Source organism: Rhinatrema bivittatum, chromosome 2, assembly GCF_901001135.1.
Source record: "Rhinatrema bivittatum chromosome 2, aRhiBiv1.1, whole genome shotgun sequence".
Classification (NCBI taxonomy): domain Eukaryota; kingdom Metazoa; phylum Chordata; class Amphibia; order Gymnophiona; family Rhinatrematidae; genus Rhinatrema; species Rhinatrema bivittatum.
The window spans coordinates 23,059,134-23,085,256 of NC_042616.1; the positions used below are offsets into that span (position 1 = coordinate 23,059,134).

Sequence of the window (26,123 nt, forward strand, 5' to 3'; positions counted from 1 at the left end):
CGGAATAGTTTATGTGCATTACTACAGATCCTGGGAGTATGTTAGATCGGTTCTGTGTCTGTTACCTAGATGAGATATTTTGCTAGCATGTAAGCGTTTGTATCGGTCTTATTTGTTGTGTTTTCTCAAGAGACATGCATATGGTGCTAACTGCTGTCTTTCATAAGTAGGGCTATTGAGCCTGGAAGTAGAAGGAGTTTGAGTTGCTGTTACTGAGATGACACCAGAACCAGAATATCTTTTTTGTAGGGTGAGTTGTATGGGGAATGTCATAATTCTGCTTTACATCCATTATTGTGGGTCAGGGGGGTTCCCGTGGATGCAAACTGTACTTTTACAGCTAGCCCCGTGACGATCATGGGTCAGTGTGTCACGCATGTGAGAACCTATGGTGAGTTGAGTCACATTCACATTATAAATGTCATAATTAAATGATAAGTGTGCACTAAAATCCAACCCCCTCCATAACCCCGCCCCCATATGACCAAAGCCCCGCCCCTGACCCGCCCTGCCGGGCCATGGAAAAATGGTCTTGCTTGAAGCCGGTCCCTGGTGCAAAAAAGGTTGGGGACCACTGCCCTTAGGAGAAACATGGCGTGAGGCTTTGCCATAGCCGTTCCGGGGACGCCGGAGAATGCGGCTTGGAGACGCGGCGGTAGCCATCTTCCCAAAGTTAGCGGGGAGAGCAGAGAAAAATGTGAGGCACAAGGGTCGAAGCCGTCTGAGACCGGACGCAGCAGTTAATAAACATGCTGATAAAGGTGAACTGGTAGATGTAGTGTATTTGGATTTTCAGAAGGCATTTGACAAAGTTCCTCATGAGAGGCTTCTAGGAAAAGTAAAAAGTCATGGGATAGGTGGCGATGTCCTTTCGTGGATTACAAAGTGGCTAAAAGACAGGAAACAGAGCAGGATTAAATGGACAATTTTCTCAGTAGCAGTGGAGTGGGAAGTGTGACCTTTCTCTCAGCTCTCAAGCAGGGATCTGTACTGGGACCTTACTGGGACCTGTACTGGGACTCTCAAGCCTCAGGGATCTGTACTGGGACCCTTACTTTTCAATATATTTATAAATGATCTGGAAAGGAATACGACGAGTGAGGTAATCAAATTTGCAGATGATACAAAATTATTCAGAGTAGTTAAATCACAAACGGATTGTGATAAATTGCAGGAAGACCTTGTGAGACTGGAAAATTGGGCATCCAAATGGCAGATGAAATTTAATGTGGATAAGTGCAGGGTGATGCATATAGGGAAAAATAGCCCATGCTATAGTTACACAATGTTAGGTTCCTTATTAAGTGCTACCACCCAAGAAAGAGAAGCGTTATAGTGGATAACACATTGAAATTATCAGTTCAGTGTGCTGCGGCAGTCAAAAAAGCAAACAGAATGTTGGGAATTATTAGAAAGGGAATGGTGAATAACACTGAAAATGTCATAATGCCTCTGTATCGCTCCATGGTGAGACCGCACCTTGAATACTGTGTACAATTCTGGTCGCCGCATCTCAAAAAAGATATAGTTGCGATGGAGAAAGTACAGAGAAGGGCGACCAAAATGATAAAGGGGATGGAACAGCTCGCCTGTGAGGAAAGGCTGAAGAGGTTAGGACTTTTCAGCTTGGAGAAGAGATAGCTGAGAGGGGGGATATGATAGAGGTGTTTAAAATCATGAGAGGTCTTGAACGAGTAGATGTGAATCGGTTATTTACTCTTTCAGATAATAGAAAGACTAGGGGGCACTCCATGAAGTTAGCAAGTAGCACATTTAAAACTAATCGGGGAAAGTTCTTTTTCACTCAACGCACAATTAAACTCTGGAATTTGTTGCCAGAAGATGTGGTTAGTGCAGTTAGTGTAGCTGGGTTTAAAAAAAGATTGGATAAGTTCCTGGAGAAGTCCATTACCTTCTATTAATCAAGTTGACTTAGATAATAGCTACTGCTGTTCTCACAGAACAAGCAGGATGGTAGTCCTCACATATGGGTGACATCAGAGGATGGAGCCCAATCACGGAACACTTTTGTCAAAGTTTCTAGAACTTTGACTGGCACCTACTGGGCATGCCCAGCATGGCACTAAACCTGCAGCCAGCAGGGGTCCCCCTTCAGTCTTCTTTTTTCCGCGCAGCAGTAGCCACGCGGGTTAAGGAGCTCCACAGAGATTCCTGACAGGAATTTTCCTCACGGAATTGTGTGTCTCAGGTGCGAGCATGATGTCCTGACTTGCACCAAATGTGCCTTAATGACACCAAAAGGTCGCAAGGCCAGAATGGAGGAAATGGAACTTTTCTTCCGCGTTCAAACTCAGACGCCGTCCATTGCATCGACATCGTCTGAACCGGCACCGTCCACTTCGCGCCAGTATCTGCCACCAGCCGGTTTCCATCCAGCGTCGACAATGTCTCGGCCTTTGACTACCTCTACTCCCCTTCAGGACCGAGGGAATCGTAGAGAGAAACATCGGCATCGACACCGCAAGTCTCGGACCATCAAGGAAGGAAAATCTTCGACCTCGCCATCGTCCGAGCCACCTTTGAAGAAGCCCCGTCCAAAAAAGGCACTGACCCTTTCTGCGTCCGGGTCACCGAGGCAACCCTCACCTGGACGGGTATTGGGAGCTGCGACTCTGCCTTTAACGGTGGTCCCTCCGGCTATGCCTCTGCCTCCTTCTTCTCTTCCGGAGCCGGGGCTGCTTGCTCCAGGTCTCCGTGAAGAACTGGACTGGATGGTTCAGGAAGCCATCGATAAGGCGATGCACCGACTCCAAGTTCCTCCACCACCGACACCGGTGCCGATTGTGGAACAGACCAACGACCCGATTCCGGCAGCACTGGCACCACTGCTCTCGAGGATGGAAGCGCTTCTAGCCGCTTTTCCACCGATGGATCCTGGGTCACCGATGGCTCCGGTGCCCTCCCCGCTTACCCTGTCATCGGGAGGGGAAACACCGTTCCACATTCCTCCATCGGGAGTTTTACTGGTGCCTCAACCATCAATGCCGATGCGCCCATCAGCACCACCGATCCATCCATTGATGCCCTCAATGCCTGCACCGGTGCCCTTGATGCCTTTATCGGTGCCTCCAGTACTTCCTTCGATCCTTCGAAACCTAGACCTTCCGGAATACCATCGTCCCGTCCTCCTCAGGCTTCTAGAGGGACAGGGCCTGATCCCTATGACACCTGGACCGACGATTCTTCTCAGGACACCGATGACTTGCCATCGCCACCTTCTCCTACTGAAAGCAGGAAATGTCTGGACTGATCTTTGGTACTACAGGAACGAAAATTAGCAAGTAAGAACCAATTTTCCTTTCTTTTGGATCTCCTCAAAAGAACTGGGAACACCCTGGCTCTGTTGCTCCAGTCAACAGAAAAGCTGATAGCACTTATTTGGTCCAGTCAGCCCCAGGTTTCCAAAAACCTCAGTTGGATCACCAATCTGTAGTTGTAGAATCTGCCCAAAAAAGGGCAAAAAGATCAAAACCACACTCTTCCTTTCCTCCAGGTAAGGAACAGAAATTCCTGGATGCCATTGGCCGGCGTGTCTACCAGGGATCTATGCTTATCTCTAGGATCGCCTCCTACCAGCTGTATATGACCCAGTACAACAGGGTCTTATTCAAGCAGATACAGGACTTTGCAGAGTCCCTACCTCAGCAATTCCAGGAACAACTTCTCAGCCTAGTGCATAAGGGTTTTGAGGCGGGGAAGCATGAAATAAGATCTTCCTATGATATCTTTGACATCGCTTCCAGGGTATCTGCAACTGCTATCTCGGCAAGAAGATGGGCCTGGCTTAAGTCTTCGGACTTGTGCCCTGAAGTACAAGACAGATTATCTGATCTGCCCTGCATAGGAGACAATCTGTTTGGAGAACAGATTCAGCGGACGGTGGCGGAACTCAAGGACCATCATGAGACCCTTCGCCAGATCTCTCTGATGCCCTCTAATTATTCCTCCAAACAGCCTTTCAGGAAGGATACTAAAAAGTCATTCTTCCGTCCAAAGAAGTCCTATCCACCACAGTCTAGGACTCGTTCCACAAGACCATTCCAAAAAACCCAGTTTCGTCAACCTCGTAAACAAAAGCCGCAAGCAGCTCCACACCCGGCCCTGCTTCCGGTTTTTGACTCCTGCATACAGAGCAGCAGCCAGCTTCCACTGCCTCAGACACCAGTGGGAGGTCGATTATGCCATTTCAACAACAAGTGGCACACAATCACCTCAGACCAGTGGGTCCTTGCCATAATCTCACAAGGTTATCGCCTGAACTTTCTCTCCATTCCACCGGACTCCCCACCTCTACAGGCGTGGACAACATCCGACCACTCACTACTCCTGGAGCAGGAGGTCTCCCTCCTCCTCCGGTCCACAGCAATAGAACCAGTACCTTACTCTCAACAAGGCCTAGGATTCTATTCTCGGTACTTTCTAATTCCCAAAAAATCGAGAGGCGTCCGTCCTATTCTGGACCTACGTGCCCTCAACAAGTACCTCCAACGAGAAAAGTTCAAGATGGTAACCTTGGGTTCCTTCCTTCCTCTTCTGCAAAGAGGAGACTGGCTCTGCTCTCTCTATCTCCAAAATGTGTACACGCACATTGCGATACATCCATCTCATCGCAGGTTCCTGAGATTTTTAGTAGGTCCCAAGCACTATCAATACCGAGTGCTCCCATCCGGCCTGGCATCTGCACCACGAGTCTTCATCAAATGCCTCGTGGTAGTAGCAGCCTTCCTCAGGACTCAAGGTGTTCATGTCTACCCCTATCTAGACGATTGGTTGATCAGGGTTCTCATTCAGCAAGCTGCTATGTCGTCCCTTCGTCTTACTTTACACACTCTGACTTCGCTAGGATTTCTCGTAAACTACGCAAAATCCTGCTTAGACTCATCTCAAACTTTATCATTCATAGGAGCAGACTTGGACACCTTGCAGGCAAAGGCATTTCTGCCTTGACAGCGAGCTCTCACTCTAGTCTCCCTCACACACCAGCTACAGTCTCCGCGCCGCACGACTGCACGCCATTTCCTCATCCTACTGGGTCACATGGCGTCCTCAGTACAGGTTACCCAAATGGCCCGCTTGGCCATGAGAGTCATGCAGTGGATGCTAAGATCACAATGAACTCAATCCATTCAACCTCTGTCAACATCACCAACTCACTCCGTCAGTCTCTAGCCTGGTGGAAAAATCAGATCAATCTCCTCCAAGGCTTTTGCCCTTCCAGGCTCCAGACCCTCAAATAATTGTCACCACCGATGCTTCCAACCTCAGCTGGGGAGCACATGTCGCCAATTTGCAGACCCAAGGAGCTTGGTCTCCAGAGGAAGCCAAACACCAAATCAATTTCCTGGAGCTATAAGCAATCAGATATCCTCTCAGGGTATTTCAGGATCGCCTATCCAATCAGGTCGTCATGATTCAGATGGACAACCAGGTGGCCATGTGGTACATCAACAAACAGGGAGGGACGGGCTCCTACCTATTGTGTCAGGAAGCGGCACAGATATGGGCGGAGGCCCTCTCCCACTCGATGTACCTCAGGGCCACCTATTTGCCGGGAGTGGACAATGTATTGGCAGAGAAGCTGAGTCGCACCTTTCAACCGCACGAGTGGTCTCTCAACCCCACAGTAGTGGACTCGATATTCCAACAATGGGGTTACCCTCATATAGACCTCTTTGCGTCATCTCAAAACCGCAAAGTAGAGAACTTTTGCTCTCTCACTCGCAGCCAACACTATCAACCAAGAGATGCATTCTCCCTCTCATGGTCAACCGGTCTCCTATATGCATTCCCTCCACTTCCGCTTCTATCAAAGACTCTCATGAAGTTACATCAGGACAGGGAACCATGATCCTGATAGCACCTCACTGGCCGCGCCAAGTGTGGTTTCCAATAATTCAGGATCTCTCCATTCGCAGGCACATTCCCTTGGGAAAGAACCCGCTTCTGATCACTCAAAACGACGGGTGCCTACGCCACCCCAATCTTCCATTTTTGTCCCTGACTGCCTGGATATTGAAAGGTTAATACTTCAGCCACTTAACCTTTCGGAGCCAGTTTCCCGTGTCCTGATTGCTTCATGGAAGCCTTCCACGAGAAAATCTTACCTTTACAAATGGAACAGGTTTAAGTCATGGTGTTCTTCTCAATCCCTTGATCCCTTTACATGTTCCACCACGAAGTTTCTAGACTATCTCTGGCACTTGTCAGAATCAGGTCTAAAAACTTCCTCCATCAGAATGCATGTCAGTGCGGTAGCCACCTTCCATAAAGGTATCTCGGACGTTCCTATTTCAGTATAGACCCTCGTAACACGTTTTCTGAAGGGCTTGCTTCACCTCAAGCCTCCACTGCGTCCTCCGGCCCCTTCTTGGGACCTCAACCTGGTTTTGGGTTGGCTCATGAAACCACCATTCGAGCCTCTCCAATCCTGTGATCTTCGCTATCTCACATGGAAAGTGATTTTTCTTTTGGCAATAACATCTGCTCGCAGAGTTAGTGAGTTACAGGCCCTAGTTACCTAACCTAGTTACACTAAACTTCTGCAGGACCGGGCAGTACTCCACATTCACCCTAAGTTCCTACCTAAGGTAGTATCGGAATTTCACATTAATCAATCCATTATACTACCTACCTTCTTTCCCAGGCCCCACTCCAATCCAGGAGAACAGTCTATCTTGCGCAACCTATTTACAACTTGACGTACCAACACACTTCGGCCTGCCCGTTAGGGTTCAGGATTCCCTCTACCAAATTTCACCTCATTCCTACTGCCTATAGCACATCTGGGTACATTTGGTGCATTTCTCGGACTTCCTCAGCTCAGTACTCACCCATATGTGAGGACTACCATCCTGCTTGTCCTGTGAGAAAGCAAATGTTGCTTACCTATAACAGGTGTTTTCACAGGACAGCAGGATGTTAGTCTTCACGAAACCCGCCCGCCACCCCGCGGTGTTGGGTTCGTTACGTTTTCTTATTTTATTTTTTGGCACTTCCTGTAGCTTTAAACAAGACTAAAGAGGGACCCCTGCTGGCTGCAGTGTTAGTGCCATGCCGGGCATGCCCAGTAGGTGCCAGTCAAAGTTCTAGAAACTTTGACAAAAGTGTTCCGTGATTGGGCTCCATCCTGATGATGTCACCCATATGTGAGGACTAACATCCTGCTGTCCTGTGAGAACACCTGTTACAGGTAAGCAACATTTGCTTTACTAGCATCAGTAGCATGGAATAGACTTAGTTTTTGGGTACTTGCCAGGTTCTTATGGCCTGGATTGGCCACTGTTGGAAACAGGATGCTTGGGTCGATGGACCCTTGGTCTGACCCAGTATGGCATGTTCTTATGTTCTTAATCGCCTTCTCATCTTTTGCTTGCATTCTCACAAGGATCTGTTTTAGGTCCCATTGCTTCGACTTGATTCATGCATTGCCCACTTTCTCTGTCACTCAGCAGGTTTCATTCTTACTCCTCCTCGGGATATCCCACTGAGGACTGTACCATAACAGTGTTTATGCTGAATAACGATGTTATTTTATCCCGTGTTTAGCCTTCCTCCAAGTGACCCAGCCCCATTCCTGATGTTGGTAATTTTCATACAAACTGCACCTATGAGTGTTCTTGGCAGCTCAGGATGTCTCCAGGTTTATAAAATACCTCTGTGGAACACTCCTCAGGTGAATTAATGATCTTCCTCAGGAATACCAGTGGTTTATCTAGGGCAGTGGGTCCCAACCCTCTCCTGTAGTCACACCTATCCAGTTGGGTTTTCAGGGATTACTGCGATGAATATGACTGAGATGGATTAGCACACACTGGGTCTCCAGTATTTTCAGATCTATATCATATGTATTCATTACGGAGGGCCTCAAAATACGCCTGGTTAGTTGTGCCTCCGGGAGAAGGTTGGGGAACACTGGTGTAGGGTGTAATCTGGGCAGTCAGTGAGAGAGATCCAGAGTCTTTCCTCGGAGACAGGAAGAGAGATATATCTGGGGGCAAATCAACGAGTGCAAAATGAAGGTTGGCATGGACAGTGCCAACTCTCCATGAGCCTTCCTCCTTCCAGTTTCTTAGCACGACACAGTGGCCTTGAGCTTCCTTTCCTCTGTGAACTGGAACGTTCTCGTAGTTTTACTGAAACCTGCTACAGGCGTATTCTGGAAAGTACAGTATCAGTTCCTCAGTCCTCCGTGTCTAAAGCAAGGGTAGATAACTCCAATCCTTCAGTGTCACAAGCTGGTCAGGTTTTTCAAGATAGCAACACTGAATATTCATGAGGTTAATTTGCGAGCACTGCTTCCATTGCATGTAAATGCATCTCGTGCATATTCCTTGTGAATATCCTGAAAACCCAACCAGCTTCCCGCACTTAAGGACCGGAGTTTAAGGATTGTGTTGCAGGTAAGCCAAGACCAGTCAACAAGGCTGGCCCATCCTACGAAGATGAATAAAACTTACTAGCTAATGTCTTTCCCATGGCGCTTAATTCACACCCAATCAGGACTTACAACATTTTCTGTCTAAAAAATTATTTTTCATATTGGGTTAATAAAATCGACATGTCCTCAACTTGGAAAAAGCTGCTGAAGCACTTAGTATATTTTGGATAAGCCAAGTATATCCCCTTTAATGGGTGGTTTTTTTTTTTTTTTTTTTATAAATAGTGCCTAATTCTTTGCTTATAATATGTTATCAACTTCATTAAATGTGCACTAGCCTTGGGAGTCTTTTGTCAGTTGCATGTGGACTAGGATGGAGGAATCACACTGGGCACGCTCGAGCTGTGACATTACCATGAAGCAGAAACACATGCCGGCACTTCAGTTACCATACGTCTATCATTACTGAATAGTTATATAATCCCTAGGAGTATACAATCCTGGCTTTTTAGTCCGTCTTTCAGTGTTTGAACCTGGCAATCTGCACTGGTAAATAACTTTATTGCTATTTATTATCATCTGCTATTTTATAAATTACTCCATTGTAATAAGCATATCATGCTGTTTTTAGAATTGATAATTTAGTTGTCTGTGTTGTTTTAATATTTTCAGAGACTTGTTATCTGTATAGTGAAAAAACTTCAGAAGGATAGCTGTGTTAGTCTGGTGTAGCAGAAATGACTGGAGTCAGGTGGCACCTTCTAGCGTAACCAATTTATTAAAATATGAGCTTTCAAGGACAGAGTCTGTTTCATCAGATGCAAGAAGTGATGTACAGGAGATGGGTAAAATATATACAGAACAAAGGGAAGGCTTTGGATTAGGCAGGAGATGATGTGGAGACCGTGTTAATAGCATTATAGTCTAGCTACTGATAACTGAGGTAAGTGTGAAAAGACAGAATGATCTGAGAACTGTTAAGTTATAAGATAGTTGTAGTGGATATGAAGCCATTGTCTCTGTTCAGACATAGGGTGAATTATGTTAAACGTTTTGATGAGTTCTAATTCAGCAGTTTCATGCTGGCGTGTTCCTTTGAAGTTCTTATGCAGGAGTTTGGCAGCCTTAAGGTCAGACAGAGAATGTTCTGGAAGGTTGAAATGTTCTCCTGTTGGTTTCTGAATGTAGCAATTTCTAATGTCAGACTTATGTCCATCTATTCTTTTCCTTAGGGACCTGACCAGTTTGTCCTTTGTAGACAGTAGAGGGACGTTGCTGGCAGGTAGTGATGTATATTGCATTAGAAGAAGAGCAGGTGAATGAGCCCTGGATACTCTTCCTCCTCCCCCTCTCAGAGGGGGATTTCTGCAGCCCCTTCACATAAGTGGGCTAAGTGTGAGAAGGTCTAGGATCCTGAGGAGGAAAGGTTTCCCCAGTTCAGCCCTTAAGGAGGGCAACAGTTGTAATGGAGGGGATTTGTTGGAGAAGGTTCACTGTTACTTCAGGGAGGAGAAAATCGTTGGTCATTTGTGTTTCTAGAACTGTCTTAATTACACAAACCTTATAAGTGCAAACCTTTGTGAGGAAAAAGGTCACAGGACATCAAGATATGAGCATAAGAAAGTCAATGAAATCCCCCCCCCTGCACAAGGCAGTTAAGGGTGGACCTAGATGGGGAGGAACGTGCTAGATAGCAATTTCAAAGTAACACAAGGGTGTGGTGAAATTGTTCCCTCTTCTAGGTGAAAGGAGGGACAATTAGTGCCTCCTCGAGTGAGCATCTGGTTAGAAGAAAGACTACTATTCTGGTCAAGGAGGGCACTGCCCTTGGAGGTGGCCGATATTGGAAGTTCAAGTCTCTGCTCTGTTCTTTGAGGTCTCGGGATTAGCCCTGTTGACTGCTGTCTGCATGTCTGCTTTTGGCGCAGTGTCTCCAGAGGCCTTCAGTAGAAGATGGACGAGATGGCATTTTGGGCTGATGCATCGTATAACCTAGTAGAGACTGGTTTCTCGTCACTTGCCTTGGGTGAGGAACTAGATGACAGGCTTGGTATCTGAGATTCAGCTGGCTAGCCTTTCCTTTAAGGAAATGTTCCTCTTTGGAGAAGACCTCAAAAAGCTGATTGATGATTTGGGGGAGTATAAGTCTCCCAGATTTCCCAAGGAGACTGTCCGCTTTTTTGCAAGGAAATGCTGGTTCAATATCATCCTTGAAAGCTAATTGTACTTAATTTATTTCATTTTTTCTGGCTTAGTAGCTGGCATACCACTCATTGTTTGGCCTTTTCGATTCTCACTTTAATGGACTTAAGAATAGGAAGTTACCAACTTTTGAATTTTGGGGGATTTTTTCTTGTTTTTGTATTTTGATATTCCAATCAATTTGTTATCTGTTATGTTGAGGTTATACACGAGGTAATTTTTTCAATGATTGGAATATGTTTATTCTTTATTTGCAAGATTTTGACTTCAAAGAAAATTTAAAAAATGTTGAAATAAAAATTGATGTTACATTGGCCACCCTCCAGTCTTCAGAATTATGCCTGTTTTATTTATTTATTTAGATTTTTATATTCTGCTTTTTGCACTTTTTTTTAAGCACTTGGATTACATTCAGGTACTGTAGATATTTCCCTATCCCCAGAGGGCTTACAATCTAAGGGATGATAGGTTACAGATTACTAGGAACAGATCTGCAATTTTATGCTCGAGTTCCTGTTTGGTGAATACCATCCGATTCAGGTGATTTGTTACTCTTGAGTTTGTCAGTTTGATCTATTGCATATACCATTATCACAGAGATTTGCTTTAGTTGCTCAGAATTATCACCATCAAAGAATGTTTTTGGTGTGATTATGTTCCCAACGTTCTCTTCATGAAAGACTGAGGCAAAAAAATTGTATTCATTTTATCCTCTATTTCCTTGTCCTGCTTGACCACCCCTTTTACTCTTAGTCATCTAGTCACCCAGCTGACTCCCTCACGGGCTTTTTGCTTTGAATGTACATTGAAAAGCTTTTATTATTAGTTTTTACATCTAAGGCAAGATTCTTCTCAAATTGTCTCGCTACTGTTCTACATTTAACTTGTCAGTTTTTACGTTCTTGCCTATTTCCTCATTTGGGTCTGCTTTCTTTTTTTTTTTATTTTTGAAAGATGTCTTTTTGATTTTAACTGCTTCTTTCACTTCACCATTAAACCACGCTGGCAGTCATTTGGTCTTCCTTCATCCTTTTTGAATGCATGGAGTACATTTTATCTGGGCTTCTAAGATGAATTTTAAACAATGTACATGCCTCATACAAACTTTCTATCCTATGTTTTGATCATGACTGATTTTTGTATAGTTAGTTTCCTTTTCTCTCTGTTCTTGTGTCTGATCCCTCATGCCCCTCTGCAGACAGGGGAGGTGCTGGCACAATTTTGACAGTGATGTACAAAATAGCAGGAGGTAAGCACCAGGGAAGGAGGAAGTGGTTCAGGGTGACCTGAGCCATGGGAAGAGGGGTGGGAAGCCTTGTTACAGACAGTCCAGTTTGAACTGTGAATTTCAGGAAGACGGGGATGGCGGAGTTGAGAAGGAAGCAAAAGTTACAGTGTAGATAAGCAGCACTTCCCCCCCCATGCCAAAAATCATTTTAAAAAAACAAACAAAAAAAGGGGTTTGCTAAATTTCTGCAGGACATAGAGATGGCATAAGGAAAACATTGCCGCTTGTCTGGTGTCGGCTTTTCCAACCAAAATCAAGTGGTGACGTGGGAAGTCCTGGGGGAGGGCGCCTCCCCCCCCTCTGAGGTTGCAGCTGGCTGCCAGATGGGAGGGGGGAGCGGTGATGGGTGGGGGGACTCCCTCTGACGATGTGGCTGGCTGGGGCAGCCTGCTGATAAGGGCATCGGCACCGCGGGCATTCACCAGCCTGAACCGACCCCTTCCAATGACCCCGCCTAGAACATTAAAAACTCTTTAAAAAAATACATAGAAAATAACCTAAAGTCACATACTCCAAATAAAAGCCTTTTGTTTTTGTAGGGTTTATTGATGTATTTAAAATGTTCTCTACCACGTTTATCCGATCCTGATTTTGAGCCCCTTACCCCACCCTCCCACTGCATGAAGGGAGCTGTGGAAATGAATGAGAAAATCAGAGCTGCAGCTTCTCTGCATGCAGTGGTGGTGAAAGGGAGAGTGGCCAAGCCACAGCCGGGGGAGGCGGAAAGCCTATCTCCGGTTACCTTCCCTTCTTAGCCGGCTCTGGGCCGTCACTGTCGCACCTTCTCCCGGCTCCACTTTGTAGTTGCCGCTCTCTCCCTGCAGACTCTGCGCATCACCATCGAAATAAGTTATTGAGCCTCTCTGTCTCTCCCCCCTCTCTTTCGATGGTAAGCTCTTTGGGACAGGGATTCTCTCCTTCCCACCGCCCACGTTGCCCAGCATCCCTTCCTTTCGCTCTCTTGCCCCCAATGCTCTGCCCACGTTGCCCAGCATCTCCCTCTTTCTACCCGGCTCTCTCTCTCTCCTCCTGCCCCTCTACTCCTGTTGATTCTCCCCCCCTCCCCAGGAAGCCTGCAGAGAACAGGAGGGGGAGGAGCCAGCACCTCCGGAGACCTCACCGCTCTCCATGCCCAGGAGCCAGGGCCACGGGTCAGCAGGGGGAGGGGAGGGAGAGGGTTTGAGCTCTCGGCCTCTTCCACGGTGGCCGTTAGGCTGTGGGAAAGCAACGGCCAAGAGCTCACAAACGCGCCCCCCTCTCATCCTCTGCCCTCCCCGTCGGGGGGAGGGGAGGACGACCACCTTTGCAGCATTGCGGGCCAGTGAGAGCCGTTCCTGGCCGCAAGCAATGCTGGGGGTGGAGTCAGGTCCTACTGGCCACCTTCGCTGCTTTCTCCAGCCGCAGTCTGTCCCTGTGCAATCAGGGGTTCGAGACTGACCATTTGGGGAAGGGCGAGATGATCTCCCTGGTGGGGAAGGCACCCTGCAGTCCTCCGGTGCGATTTCGGACCTACCTCCTCCTCAGCCCGGGCTGCGCGGGCCGGCCACGACGCCACCTTTGGCGGGAACGGCGGCCATTTTAGGGGGACAGTGTGAGACGGACTCGCTCCGAGATGCAGACAGGATTGGTTGCACTGGCTCTCAACAGGCTTTGCCCCCGGCGAGGGGTTTGCCCGACCAGGGCTCCCAGGACGGTCCCCCCCCAGGGATTCCAATCAGCTCCCCGTTTTTCTCACCTGATTTTATTCTGGCAATGCACATGGCTTATTTGCAGGGTATGGGAGCGCAGGCGCCGAATCCCCTGGGGGCCCCTCCTTCCCAAGGTTCCTAAACTTGCTGTTGCTCTCTCACCGCCTCGCCCGTTACGCCTGGATCCCTGCCGGGTCCCTCTCCCGTGCCACCCCGGCGTACCACGGGGGCGGCTTCCCCGGTGAGAGACGACTCCCCGGAACCCCCGGAGGCGCATCCGGATGGACATACGGAGGGGGACGACCCTCGAGCCCTACGGATTTTTCAAAAAGAAGAGCTGGATGAACTCATCCACCATATTATTCAGGAGCTGGACCTCGACCCACCTCCAGATCCGCCGATCCCTGTGGCTCCTGCCATCGCCACCTCTTCTCGCAAAGGGGATCCAGTACTTGCCGCCCTCAGTCCTAGGGCAAGGGCTTTCCCTATCCATGAGTCCTTCCTACAGCTTCTCACCAGGGAGTGGGACACTCCCGAGGCGTCCTTGAAGGTCACACGCGCCATGGAAAAGCTATACCCGCTCCCTGAGGATTTTTTGGATCTTATCAAGGTGCCCAAGGTGGATTCAGCGGTGTCGGCAGTGACCAAGAGGACGACCATCCCGGTCACGGGTGGAACGGCCCTGCGGGATACGCAGGACCGTAAACTAGAAACCTTCCTCAAGAGGGTCTTCGAAGTCTCCGCCCTAGGTATGCGGGCCGTGATGTGCAGTTCGCTCGCGCAAAGGGCCAGCTTGCTCTGGGTACAGCAGCTTCTCACCTCTCAGGAGTTGCCCCCCGAAGAGGCCGCCCAGGCGGACCGTCTGGAATCTGCCATAGCATACGGGGCGGACGCCTTGTATGATCTCTTTCGCGTAATGGCGCGGTCCATGGTTTCGGTTGTAGCAGCCCGACGGCTCTTGTGGCTTCGAAACTGGGCGGCGGATGCTTCCTCCAAGTCGAGCCTTGGCTCCCTCCCCTTTCGGGGAAAGTTTTTATTTGGAGAGGACCTGGATCAGATCATCAAGTCACTGGGGGAAAATTCGGTGCATCGGCTGCTGGAGGATAGACAGCGTTCCTTCAGGTCATTTTCTTCCGGTAGAACCAGGGCCAGGGCACAGCGACGTTATAGGTCTTACCGGCAGTCCGGTTCCCGGACACAGCTGACAAGATCCCAGCCTTGGTTTCGTTCCTTTCGTGGGCAGAGGCCCGCGAGAGAGGGTCCAGGGCAGGGAAATGCGCCCACAAAGTCCTCCCAATGATGCCACAGGAGCCCACTTCTCACCTCCCTGGATCGGAGGCCGCCTCATGGACTTCTACGAGGAGTGGGCAGTTATCTCTACGGACCAGTGGGTGCTGGACACCATAAGAGACGGTTACGCCTTGGAGTTCGTCCGCCCCCCGAGGGACCGGTTCATCTTCTCCCCCTGCGGTTCGGATCTCAAGAGGATAGCGGTTCAACAAACACTAGACCGACTGCAGGAAATAGGGGCCATCGTTCCCGTCCCCTTCGACGAGGTGGGCTTGGGCCACTATTCCATTTACTTCATCGTTCCCAAAAAGGACGGTTCCTTTCGGCCCATCCTGGACTTGAAGGAGGTAAACAAAGCCCTCAGGGTCAGCCGGTTCCGCATGGAGACTCTTTGATCAGTGATTGCCTCAGTGCACAAGGGAGAATTCCTTGCTTCACTGGATCTCTCGGAAGCATACTTTCACATTCCCATCCTGCCGGCTCACCGGCGGTATCTTCGCTTCAAGATTCTCGGTCAACACTTTCAGTTCAAGGCGCTTCCCTTCAGTTTGGCGACCGCACCTCAGACCTTCACAAAGATCATGGTAGTGGTGGCGGCGGCCCTCCGCAAGGAGGGTATCCTAGTACATCCGTACCTAGACGACTGGCTGATTCGAGCGAAGTCCTTCTCACATGGTCAGACCTCAGTGGCCAGAGTAGTACAATTCCTACGCTCTCTGGGCTGGGTGGTGAACCTTCCAAAGAGTTCCCTTGTGCCCTCGCAACACCTGGATTTCTTAAGAGCGAGCTTCGATACCCGGCGGGGTATGGTGTTCCTGCGCCAGGACAAGGCGCAAGCCCTGAGGGAGCACGTGTCTCGGTTTTCGGCCTTGGAAGAACCAACCGCCTGGAATTATCTGCAGCTCCTGGGAGTAATGGCCTCCACCATCGACATGGTACCCTGGGCGTTTGCACACCTGCGTCCACTGCAGGCGTCCCTGCTATCCCGTTGGAAACCAGTCTCCCAGGAGTATCAGGTGATCCTGCCACTTCCACCATTAGCCAGGAAAAGCCTGGATTGGTGGCTTGTCCCCTCACATCTGGCTCGGGGAGTCTCGCTCGAGGTTCCCAATTGGGTGGTGGTGACCACCGATTGCCAGCCTCGCAGGATGGGGCGCCGTCTGCGAAAGAAGCGCCACGCAGGGGTCTTGGACGCCAGAGGAGGCAAAGTGGCCGATCAATCGCCTGGAAACGAGAGCCGTGCGTTTCGCTCTCCAGCGTTTTCTTCCCCTGGTGCGACACAGAGAAGTGAGGATCCTCTCGGACAACGCCACCACCGTGGCCTACATCAATCGTCAAGGGGGGACAAGAAGCAAGCATGTCTCCCTCGAGTCAACTCCCCTGATGGAGTGGGCGGAGAGCAATCTCGTCCGGATAGCGGCCTCTCACATCGCCGGGGTGGACAACGTTCAGGCGGACTTCCTGAGTCGTCAACAGCTAGACCCCGGCGAGTGGGCTCTCTCCGACGAGGCAATGCATCTCATCGTTCGTCGTTGGGGGACTCCACGCCTCGATCTAATGGCGACCTTTCTCAATGCCAAGGCTCCACGCTTCTTCAGCCGCAGAAGAGAGCGCGGCGCGGAGGGGGTGGATGCCCTCGCCCTTCCGTGGCCGTCGGATCAACTGCTCTATGTGTTTCCTCCTTGGCCTCTGGTCTGCAAGGTTCTCCGCAGGTTGGAACATCATCGAGGGACTGTAATTCTCGTCGCCCCGGAATGGCCCCGTCGGCCATGGTTCGCAGATCTACTTCAGATGACTGTGGACGGCCCACTTGGTCTGTCCCATCTTCCGCATCTTCTGCGTCAGGGGCCGGTATTTTTCGAGCAGGCAGAACTCTTCTGTCTTGCGGCCTGGCTTTTGAACGGCGCCGTCTCCGCCACAGAGGCTACCCGGAGACAGTGATCTCAACGATGCTTCGTTCCCGCAAGCCTTCGACCTCCGTCGCTTACGTTCGTATTTGGAAGGTCTTCGAAGCCTGGTGCTCCGACCGCGGGATCCAAACCATGGAGGTGACTGTCCCGCTGATCCTTCATTTCCTACAGGATGGTCTGGATAAGGGTCTCGTCTATAATTCGCTCCGGGTTCAGGTGGCGGCCTTGAATGTCTTGGTACAGAAGGACTGCTCTCTACCCCTTCAGCCGGATATCGCTCGTTTCCTGAAGGGTGCCAAACACCTACGGCCACCGGTCAGGGATCCTTTCCCTTCTTGGAGCCTCAACTTGGTGCTACGAACGCTGTCGGGCTCTCCTCTTGAACCCCTGAAGGGGTCCTCCCTCAAGGACCTGACCCTCAAGACTGTTTTCCTGGTAGCCATCTCTTCTGCTCGTCGGATCTCAGAGCTCCAAGCCTTGTCCTGCCGGGACCCTTATCTGCGTTTCTCCGACTCCGGGGTTTCCCTTCGTACGGTGCCATGCTTCCTACCAAAGGTGGTCTCGTCTTTCCATGTCAACCAAACGGTGGAGCTTCCAGCGTTCGCTCCAGAGGAACCCCGGTCTCTCCGGCTCCTGGACGTCAAGCATGTGCTGCTCCGTTACCTGGAGGTTACCAATGACTTCCGGGTATCCGATCATTTGTTCATCCTCTGGTCAGGACCGAGGAGAGGTTCTCAGGCATCCAAGACGACTATTGCGCCTGGATAAAGGCCGCCATCTTGTCTGCTTACATTGCGGTGGGGTGGGTGCCGCCTCGCAGCGTGTCGGCTCATTCCACGTGATCTCAAGCGGCGTCCTGGGCGGAATCTCGCTCCATTTCCTCCCAGGAAATCTGCCGTGCGGCGACGTGGAAGTCGTTGCACACTTTTTCCAGACATTACAGACTACACCTGGCGCCTCAGTACGCGGGTTCTTTTGGCGATCAAGTTCTCCGAGCAGGTCTCTCAGGACCCCACCCGGTTTAGGGAAGCTTGGGTACATCCCACTGTCTGGACTGATCCAGGTACGTACAGGGAAAAGAAAATTATTCCTTACCTGCTAATTTTCGTTCCTGTAGTACCATGGATCAGTCCAGACGCCCACCACTAGGGGTTTCATTAGGACCTGCTCGGATTCTTCCAGGTAACTTTCATTCTGTTTGTCTCTGATTATTATTACTGTTCACAGCTCCTCACAAGTTGACTATTGATGGTCCCGTTGACCGTTTGTTTACTTATATCTTTCTCTGTTCTTTTTTGGGAACGGTTCTGGATCCAAAATGTTGTGTTTTGCTTTTGGGCTTTGCTATGCGTAATACTGAGCTCCAGCAGAGGGTGCACTACTCTATATGCTGACGCGCTCAAACTCTGTTCTGACTCCATCTGCTGGTTGGGGGATATAACCCACTGTCTGGACTGATCCATGGTACTACAGGAACGAAAATTAGCAGGTAAGGAATAATTTTCTTTTAAAATTAAATTAAAGGTAGTGGAAGCGACATCCAGGGGAGATAACTAAAGCCAAAACCCTGGCACGGACTTAATCTGTACCTTTTCTGTAGCATGTGTAAATGTTTTTGGAGAGACTCAGAAGAGCTAGACTAAGCTCTGAAGTGTGGTCAAGCATTTTTGGCTTCTCATTGTGTTTTCTTTGCCCAGTTTCAGCTGTTGATGGCATCATGAGGGTGAATCTGTGGATTAGAAAAAGCATACTGGGCCTTATTCATAGTGGAACATTTATATTGTGTATGGTTTCATATCGAGGCCAGTTATTGGCTGCTTGGGGAGGGGTGGGGTTAAAAGCTTTATGTTCTGTTGGGTAATCATATGCAGTGTTTGTAAGAGGAGGGTTGGAAATGGGGGAAAACTTGTTCAGGTTGTTGCCCTATGCACCACTCTGATGTGCTTTAGCTAGAAGAATGGTTCATCCTATTTTTGAAAATGAATAAATATAGCCCCAGCTGCCCACTCCCTTCAGAAGTCACAGCAGGCCCGAGTGGGGTCTCCTTCCGATGATACAGGCCGGCCCCTGCAGTGCCATGGCTGCTGGAGCTTCCCTCCTCGGGCAGCGGCGGCAGCATGCTGGCACCCCCGCAGAGAGCACACGCAACCCCCCCCCCCCAGGACAGCCACACGGAAGCAGTTGGCCTACTCTGCACATTGGGATGTCCAGCCCTGCTCATACCCACAATTATGCAGCGCATGGTGGGAATCCTCATGCTTTAGCTCCTTCAGTCTCTCTGAGAGTTGCATTTGTGAAACACAGGATGGAGCAGAGATTCAGTTTCCCATATTGGGCCTGCAGATGGCCGGATTCTTTGTTGGCATTGCTAACTGTATAATATATATATATATATATATATTTTTTTTTTATTAGACACAGAAATGTGGAATAGCAAAATAAGAGAGTACAAGACCTAATCATGAGAATGTGTTGTCCTAGATCAGTGATCTAGAAAATTAAACATCAGCATTTCCTAGCATATAGCCAGATGGACTCAGAACAAGTGGGTATAGTGTGCTCGTGCTAGCAGTTGGAGACTGATCTGACGTCGGCACGGGTACATATACCCCTACAGGAAGTGAGACAATTCAGTAATTTCCATCTCCAAAGCAGTTTGGAGAGCCTGCACGCTCGCTGAGCGTGTCTTCCAATACTACTTTCTACGTTCTATATTCTATTTGCTAAATTTACGAGAACAACGAGCCCCGCACTCCTGCGGTGATACCCTCGGGTCCCTCCCCCAGCGCATATTGTTGAGCGCCTATTATTATTAAGCACTGGCGCCCTGTGTTTCTCAGCCGCGATGGAACACGTAAACGCCCCGGCATCTCCCGCAGCGGCGCCTCCGGATCCCGGAGTGAAAGCTCTCGGCCTCTGCTCAGCATGCCAGCTTAGAGCCGCGCAGAGCCTGGCTCCCTTTGTGCCCAATGTGAGGAGGCCGTGGGAGCCTCGGGCCAGGACCAGTCTCATCCGAGGGTTGTGGAACCTCAACATAGTTTTGGATTTCCTCGTGGGATCCACCTTCAGACCCCTTCAGGGCCTGTCTCTCCGTTCTCTCACCTTGAAGATGGTGTTCTTGCTGGCTGTGTGTTCAGCACGCCGCATCTCGGAGCTACAAGCACTGTCCTGCCGTGATCCCTTTCTCAGAATCACTCCTGAGGCTATCCATCTTCGCACGGTTCCATCCTTCTTGCCTAAGGTAGTCTCACAGTTTCACCTCAACCAGACCATATCCCTGCCAACCACGGCTGGTTTGAAGAAATCAGAAGAAGGGCGTTTGTTACGCCATCTCGACAGCGGCAGATTGCTGCCCAGATATCTGGAAATGACAGAAACAGTACGAAAGACGGACCATCTGTTCGTCCTTCACAGCGGCAAGAAACAAGGAGAAGCAGCCTCTCGGCCCACCAATCGCCCGCTGGATTAAAGAAGTCATCAGAGCGGCCTACGTAGAGGCCGGGAAGTCACCGCCTCTACAAGTCAAGGCTCATTCTACCAGAGCCCAAGCAGCTTCTTGGGCAGAGTCTAGGATGCTGTCACCCGCAGAAATATGTAAAGCGGCGACATGGTCCTCCCTCCATACCTTCTCCAGGTTTTACCGCCTGGATGTCCAGGCCAGGGAGGACACAGCATTTGCGAGGGCGGTCCTACGCGGTCCTCAGGCAGCCTCCCGCCCGCTTCAGGAGTAGCTTTTGTACATCCCACTTGTTCTGAGTCCATCTGGCTACACGCTAGGAAATGTTGAGATTACTTACCTGATAATCTCGTTTTCCTTAGTGTAGACAGATGGACTCAGCATCCCGCCCAGCTGCCGGTATACGGGGGTTTCACCGATTCCAGGTAAGCCTTATCACTTCTTACATGAGTGCGTCCACTCTACCAGGTGTCGACGCCTTCCGGTTGGGAATGCTGGCGGTCTCCAGCTACTATCAATCGGCCAGGGGAATCCTGTTTTCACTATTTCATTGATCGTCAGTTCACATATATCCATAACAGCTTTTGCAAGGAAGATTACTGAAGAGCTTCACTTCCTGTGGGGGTATATGTACCCGTGCTGACGTCAGATCCGTCTCCAACTGCTAACACGAGCACACTGTACCCACTTGTTCTGAGTCCATCTGTCTACAGTAAGGAAAAGGAGATTATCAGGTAAGTAATCTCAACATTCCTTAACCAGATAGCCCCCTAGATTGCATCATATTGGTCTGTTATGCCTTTAAGCAAAGAGGGTGGTTGCTGCTAGTTGACATATTGCGCTGATGCGCTGGGACACGGTCCTCCAAAACACATCGTTTCCTGTGTGTACAAAAGGGCACCTGAACGTGAGTGGCCCTCACATTTTCCAGGGAGCTGTTTGCTTGATTTAAACTTGCGCGGTTTTAAAATAAAGAGAACTCAAAAGCGAGGAACAGTACCACAAAGGTAACATTCTTACAACCAGAAACAAAATAATATAAATGCCAGCAAAGCAATTCCAATAAATACAATTCCTACCAAAGCTGAAACAAAAATCTCCAATAAACTTCACATGAATGCCACATGAATTTGTCCTTAATCCAACAGGTGGCATCATTACACACAAATAATGAAAGGGAAAACCAATGATTTGCTTTGCTTTTGTATTTTGTTGTATTTATTTATTTATTTTTTGTATTCCCTGAAGATTTATATAAAGACATCACACAGGAGTTTTCACTGTCATCTCAGAAAGCTTCTGCTAAATCATGGAATTCAGTAAACATCAGAGGTCCCATGGGGTCATTGCATGATCCCTGACAAAGTTTGATCCAGGTCACTGGTAGTTTTCTGTAGCCACAGCCACTTGATTAATGCCTTCTTTTTATATCCAGCAGGTTATGAGGTCATACAGGAAGTGAAGAGGGAGGAGAATCGAGAAGAACACCCTATCGTACTGGCACTTACACCAAGACAATCAGGAAATTTCTGTGAGAATCTTGCCCAGAGGACTGAGGAGGGAGACATTAGCCAAAGACAGCAGGAATCAGAGAAGGAGCAAGACCCTGCAGGAGAGTCACTGGATGGAGTCACTGCTTGTGAGAGAAGTGACAGGGAGTTCACAGACATCCCTGAGCATCAGAGACATCTGAGAAGAGAGAATCCCTTCCAAAGTAATAACAGTGACCAAATGACTTCTGACCTCCACCAGAGATACCTGAGAGCAGAGAGACCCGTCCAGAGTAATAACAGTGATCACATGACTTCTGACCTCCACCAGAGATCCCTGGGAGCAGAGAGACCTTTCCAGAGTAATAACAGTGACCAAATGACTTCTGACCTCCACCAGAGATACCTGGGAGTAGAGAGACCCTTCCAGAGTAATAACAGTGATCAAATGACTTTTAACATTCATCAGAGTGAGGGGAAAAAGCAGAAGTCCTTTCGGTGTGAGATCTGTAAAAAAAGCTTTGACAGGAAATATGATCTATTATTGCATCAGAGAAGTCACACTGGGCAGTATGGAAAATGTTTCAAACAAAAATTAATTCTGAAATTACACCAGAGAATCCATAAGCAAAGGACCAATTTCACATGTAATAAATGTAAGAGAAATTTCTCTTGCAAGGAATCCTTAGTAATACACCTAAGGAAACACACAAGGAAGATACCCTTTCATTCTCTTCAACATGGCCAATCTTACAGTGGGAATTTTGTTTCAGTAATTCAGCAGAATATGCAGACAGGAGAGAGAACATCTTCATATTCTGAAAGTGGAGACAGCGCCATTCAAAAGCAAGAACTAATACAGCACCAGAAAACAGACACAGAAAATAATATATTTATATGCACCGAGTGTGATAAAGTCTTTATTTATCTGTGTCATCTGAAAATGCACCAAAGGATCCACACAGGAGAGAAAGGAGAGAAACGGTTCACATGTACTGAGTGTAAAAAAAGCTTCTATTATCTATCACATCTTAAACTGCATGAAAGGATCCACACAGGAGAGAAAGGAGAGAAACCGTTCACATGTACTGAGTGTAAAGAAAGCTTCTATTATCTATCACATCTTAAACTGCATGAAAGGATCCACACAGGAGAGAAAGGAGAGAAACTGTTCACATGTACTGAGTGTAAAAAAAGCTTCTATTATCGATCACAACTTAAAAAGCATGAAAGGATCCACACAGGAGAGAAAGGAGAGAAACCGTTCACATGTACTGAGTGCAAAAGATGCTTCTCTTATTTATCAGATCTTAAAAGACACGAAAAGACTCACACAAGAGAGAAAGGAGAGAAACCGTTCACATGTACTGAGTGTAAAAAAAGCTTCTATTATCGATCATATCTTAAAACGCATGAAAGGATCCACACAAGAGAGAAAGGAGAGAAACCGTTCACATGTACTGAGTGTAAAAAAAGCTTCTATTATCGATCACATCTTAAAACGCATGAAAGGATCCATACAGGAGAGAAACCGTTCACATGTACTGAGTGCAAAAGATACTTCTCTTATTTATCAGATCTTAAAAGACACGAAAAGACACACACAGGAGAGAAACCATTTACATGCACTGAGTGTAAAAAAGGGTTCTCTCGTCTATCAGATCTTAAAAGGCATGAAAGGATCCACACAGGAGAGAAACTATTCACATGTACTGAATGCAAAAGATGTTTCTATTGTTTATCACATCTTAATAGACACAAAAAGACTCACACAGGAAAGAAGCCATAAAATGATCCATAAAGGAGTAAAACAATTTACGTGTACTGAGTGTAAAAGAGGTTTCTATTATATAGAAGGTCTTAAAATGCATGAAAGGATTCACACAGGGGAGAAACCATTTAACTGTACTGAGTGTAATAAAAGCTTCATCCAATCTTGGGGTCTGAAAAGGCATAAAACAACCCACACGGGACAGAAACCATTTACCTGTACTGAGTGTGATAAAGGCTTCATTTATTTATCACGGCTACAACGGCACCAAAGAACCCACACTGGAAAGAAAGCAAAATCCTCAAATATTATCAGCGGGTAATGGGCTAAAAGCTGCTACAGTAATATATGCAGACAGAATATATAAACATATTGATGTTAAGAAAATCATGGCAGTATAATAGAAATTCAACAAAAGAGGGGCATATGGAACCAGTGACCAGTTAATGCTGAATAAGTCAGTATGGCATGGATAGCAAGTTTGCTTTCCATAAACAGTGTTTTCTGTAACTAGCAGGATTAATTAGCCATTACATATGGGTTATGCCATCTGGCAGCACTGGAGGGACTTGTTTCTCCAGGAATTTTTCAAAAAAAAAAATTGGAGATGTCTTTGTATAATCCTCGAGAACTCTTCAGGATTGTTAATAATTTGAGTAAAATTAGTAGGCTTGAGGGAGGAAGTGACGTCAGCGAGCTACATGGCTGCCTGAAAAGGGAGCTCCTCGGCAAGCCGCTTTACATTGCTTATTTTTGGGCACCCCTGCGAGCTGAAAAGTTGCCACTTAGCTGCCGGAGGACGCTAATCGGGCAAGGATGACTTCAAAAAAGAAAGTGATCGATTTTCAGTCCTTTTCCTACCGAAAAGGCGAAACGCCCGGCACGGCCCACGAGGTAGGAGAACAAGATGGCGCGGATGCGGCAGAGCTGGCCGGCGCGCTGGAGGAGGATTCAGCTCCCCTGAGTGCTGATGAGGTTCCGACCAGGAAGGAATTTCGGGAGTGGTTTGGGGAGCTCAGAAAGGACTTGAAATCGTATAAAAAAGAAATAGCGACAATCATTAGCGATTTTCAGGAAGAGCTCTCCTCCGTGGGCAGAAGGGTCGATGACATCGATATGCGCCGTGACTTTCAAGAAGAGTCCTCTAAAAATCATACTGAGCAGCTAGCGGACCTGCAGGAAGAAAATGCGGCCATGAAATCTAAATTAGCCGACCTTGAAAACAGGGCTCGCAGGGGAAACCTCAGGTTCAGGGGGTTTCTGGAAACCTCTGAAAATGCTGATTGCGTTGCCCTCATTCAGCGTTTCAGCTTATTTTTGTTGCATTCCACAACGGAATTTAAGGATGCCAGCCTGGACAGTATTAAACTAGACCGTGCTCATAGGGTGCTTCGTGCAGCTGGCACCACTCAGACACGCGATGTCATTGTCTGTTACCACGACTTTGCTATGAAAGAAAAGATAGCAAATATTGCCAGGAAACAAATCAGATGGGCCTGGGAAGAGCAAGAAATATCTGTCTACGCAGATTTATCTCAGGCTACTCTATCAAATCGGCAGGAGTTGAGAGAGGCCACAGCTTTCCTTAGAAGGGAAAATGTTAAGTACAGATGGCTGCACCCGTTTGGCCTTCAGTATACTTGGGAGGGCAAGTCCTCTCGTATTCTTACCGCAGTAGAGGCAGCCCTACAGCTAAAAGATCGTGGCTTCTCTCCCACTAGCTCCCAAACGGCGGGGTCTGGTAGGATGTCTACTAAACACCAACCTCCCCGATGGCAACGGGTGGGGGCCAGAAACAGTAGGCTGAAAAGAAATTCAGACCCCCGGAGGCTGCTACTTGACACTAAATACATGCCTAACTGGTTTGGTAGTTCTCTGTGGCCCTCATCCGGCGGACCGGATTGATTGCACAAGTTCTCTTGTTATTGTTCATTCAGCTGTTTTAGTTATAATAATGGTAATCTTTACTGTTTTTGAAGAGCGCTAGCCCATTCAGATTTCTTTTTTGTCTGGTGGCTTGCGGGAGCATGCAGCTCTTGACTGATATTTTCCTCCTTAAAAGGGTTCTAGATGAGCCTGCGTGGAGCTATTAGCAGGCTACGAAGGGGGGGTGGGGAGGGGCATGTTAGGGAGCTTATGTTTTGTTACTAGTGTGTATGAGGGGGAGAGTCGCCTATTGTTTCAAAGAGTACAGTTTATGTCCATCCTAGATGAGGGATCAGACTTCAATACGATGTTCGTGATATGTGCATATCGCCTATCTGTGCAGCACTGTGTGTTGGGGGAGGGGGTGAGCCTGGGAATCAATGCAGTCTGTATTTTGGGCGAGGTATCTTGGTGGTGGTTTCTGGCCTCTTTCATCTTCTGATTTATAGTCATGGCCACATTTCGTGTAGTATCTCTTAATGTTAAGGGATTGAATTCACCTTATAAGCGCCATACTCTGTTTAAAGAATTAACCTTGCTCAAAGCGGATGTGGCGTTTATACAAGAGTCTCACCTAAAACATAAATACGAGGGCCTGCTCAAACACCCGCAGTACCCTCATCAATTTTTCACTCCGTGCAAAACCTCTACTAAGTATGCTGGGGTCTGTATCTTGATTGCGCAGCATTTGGTGTTTGAACTA

General features: G+C 48.2%; 1 protein-coding gene across 2 annotated transcripts in view; it reads left to right on the top strand.

Moving 5' to 3' along the window:
- LOC115083670 (oocyte zinc finger protein XlCOF6-like) overlaps window positions 1-24,145 on the top strand; it is a 61,487-nt gene extending 37,342 nt beyond the window's left edge. The window contains exon 5 of one of the 2 annotated variants that reach the window (XM_029587621.1): window positions 21,669-24,145. In XM_029587621.1, the coding sequence (XP_029443481.1) occupies window positions 21,669-23,512 (1,844 nt within the window). In that variant the 3' untranslated portion in view covers window positions 23,513-24,145. The remainder of the gene's footprint in view (window positions 1-21,668) is intronic. The other variant, XM_029587622.1, reaches the window with a different exon arrangement.
- The last annotated feature ends 1,978 nt before the right edge of the window (window positions 24,146-26,123 follow it).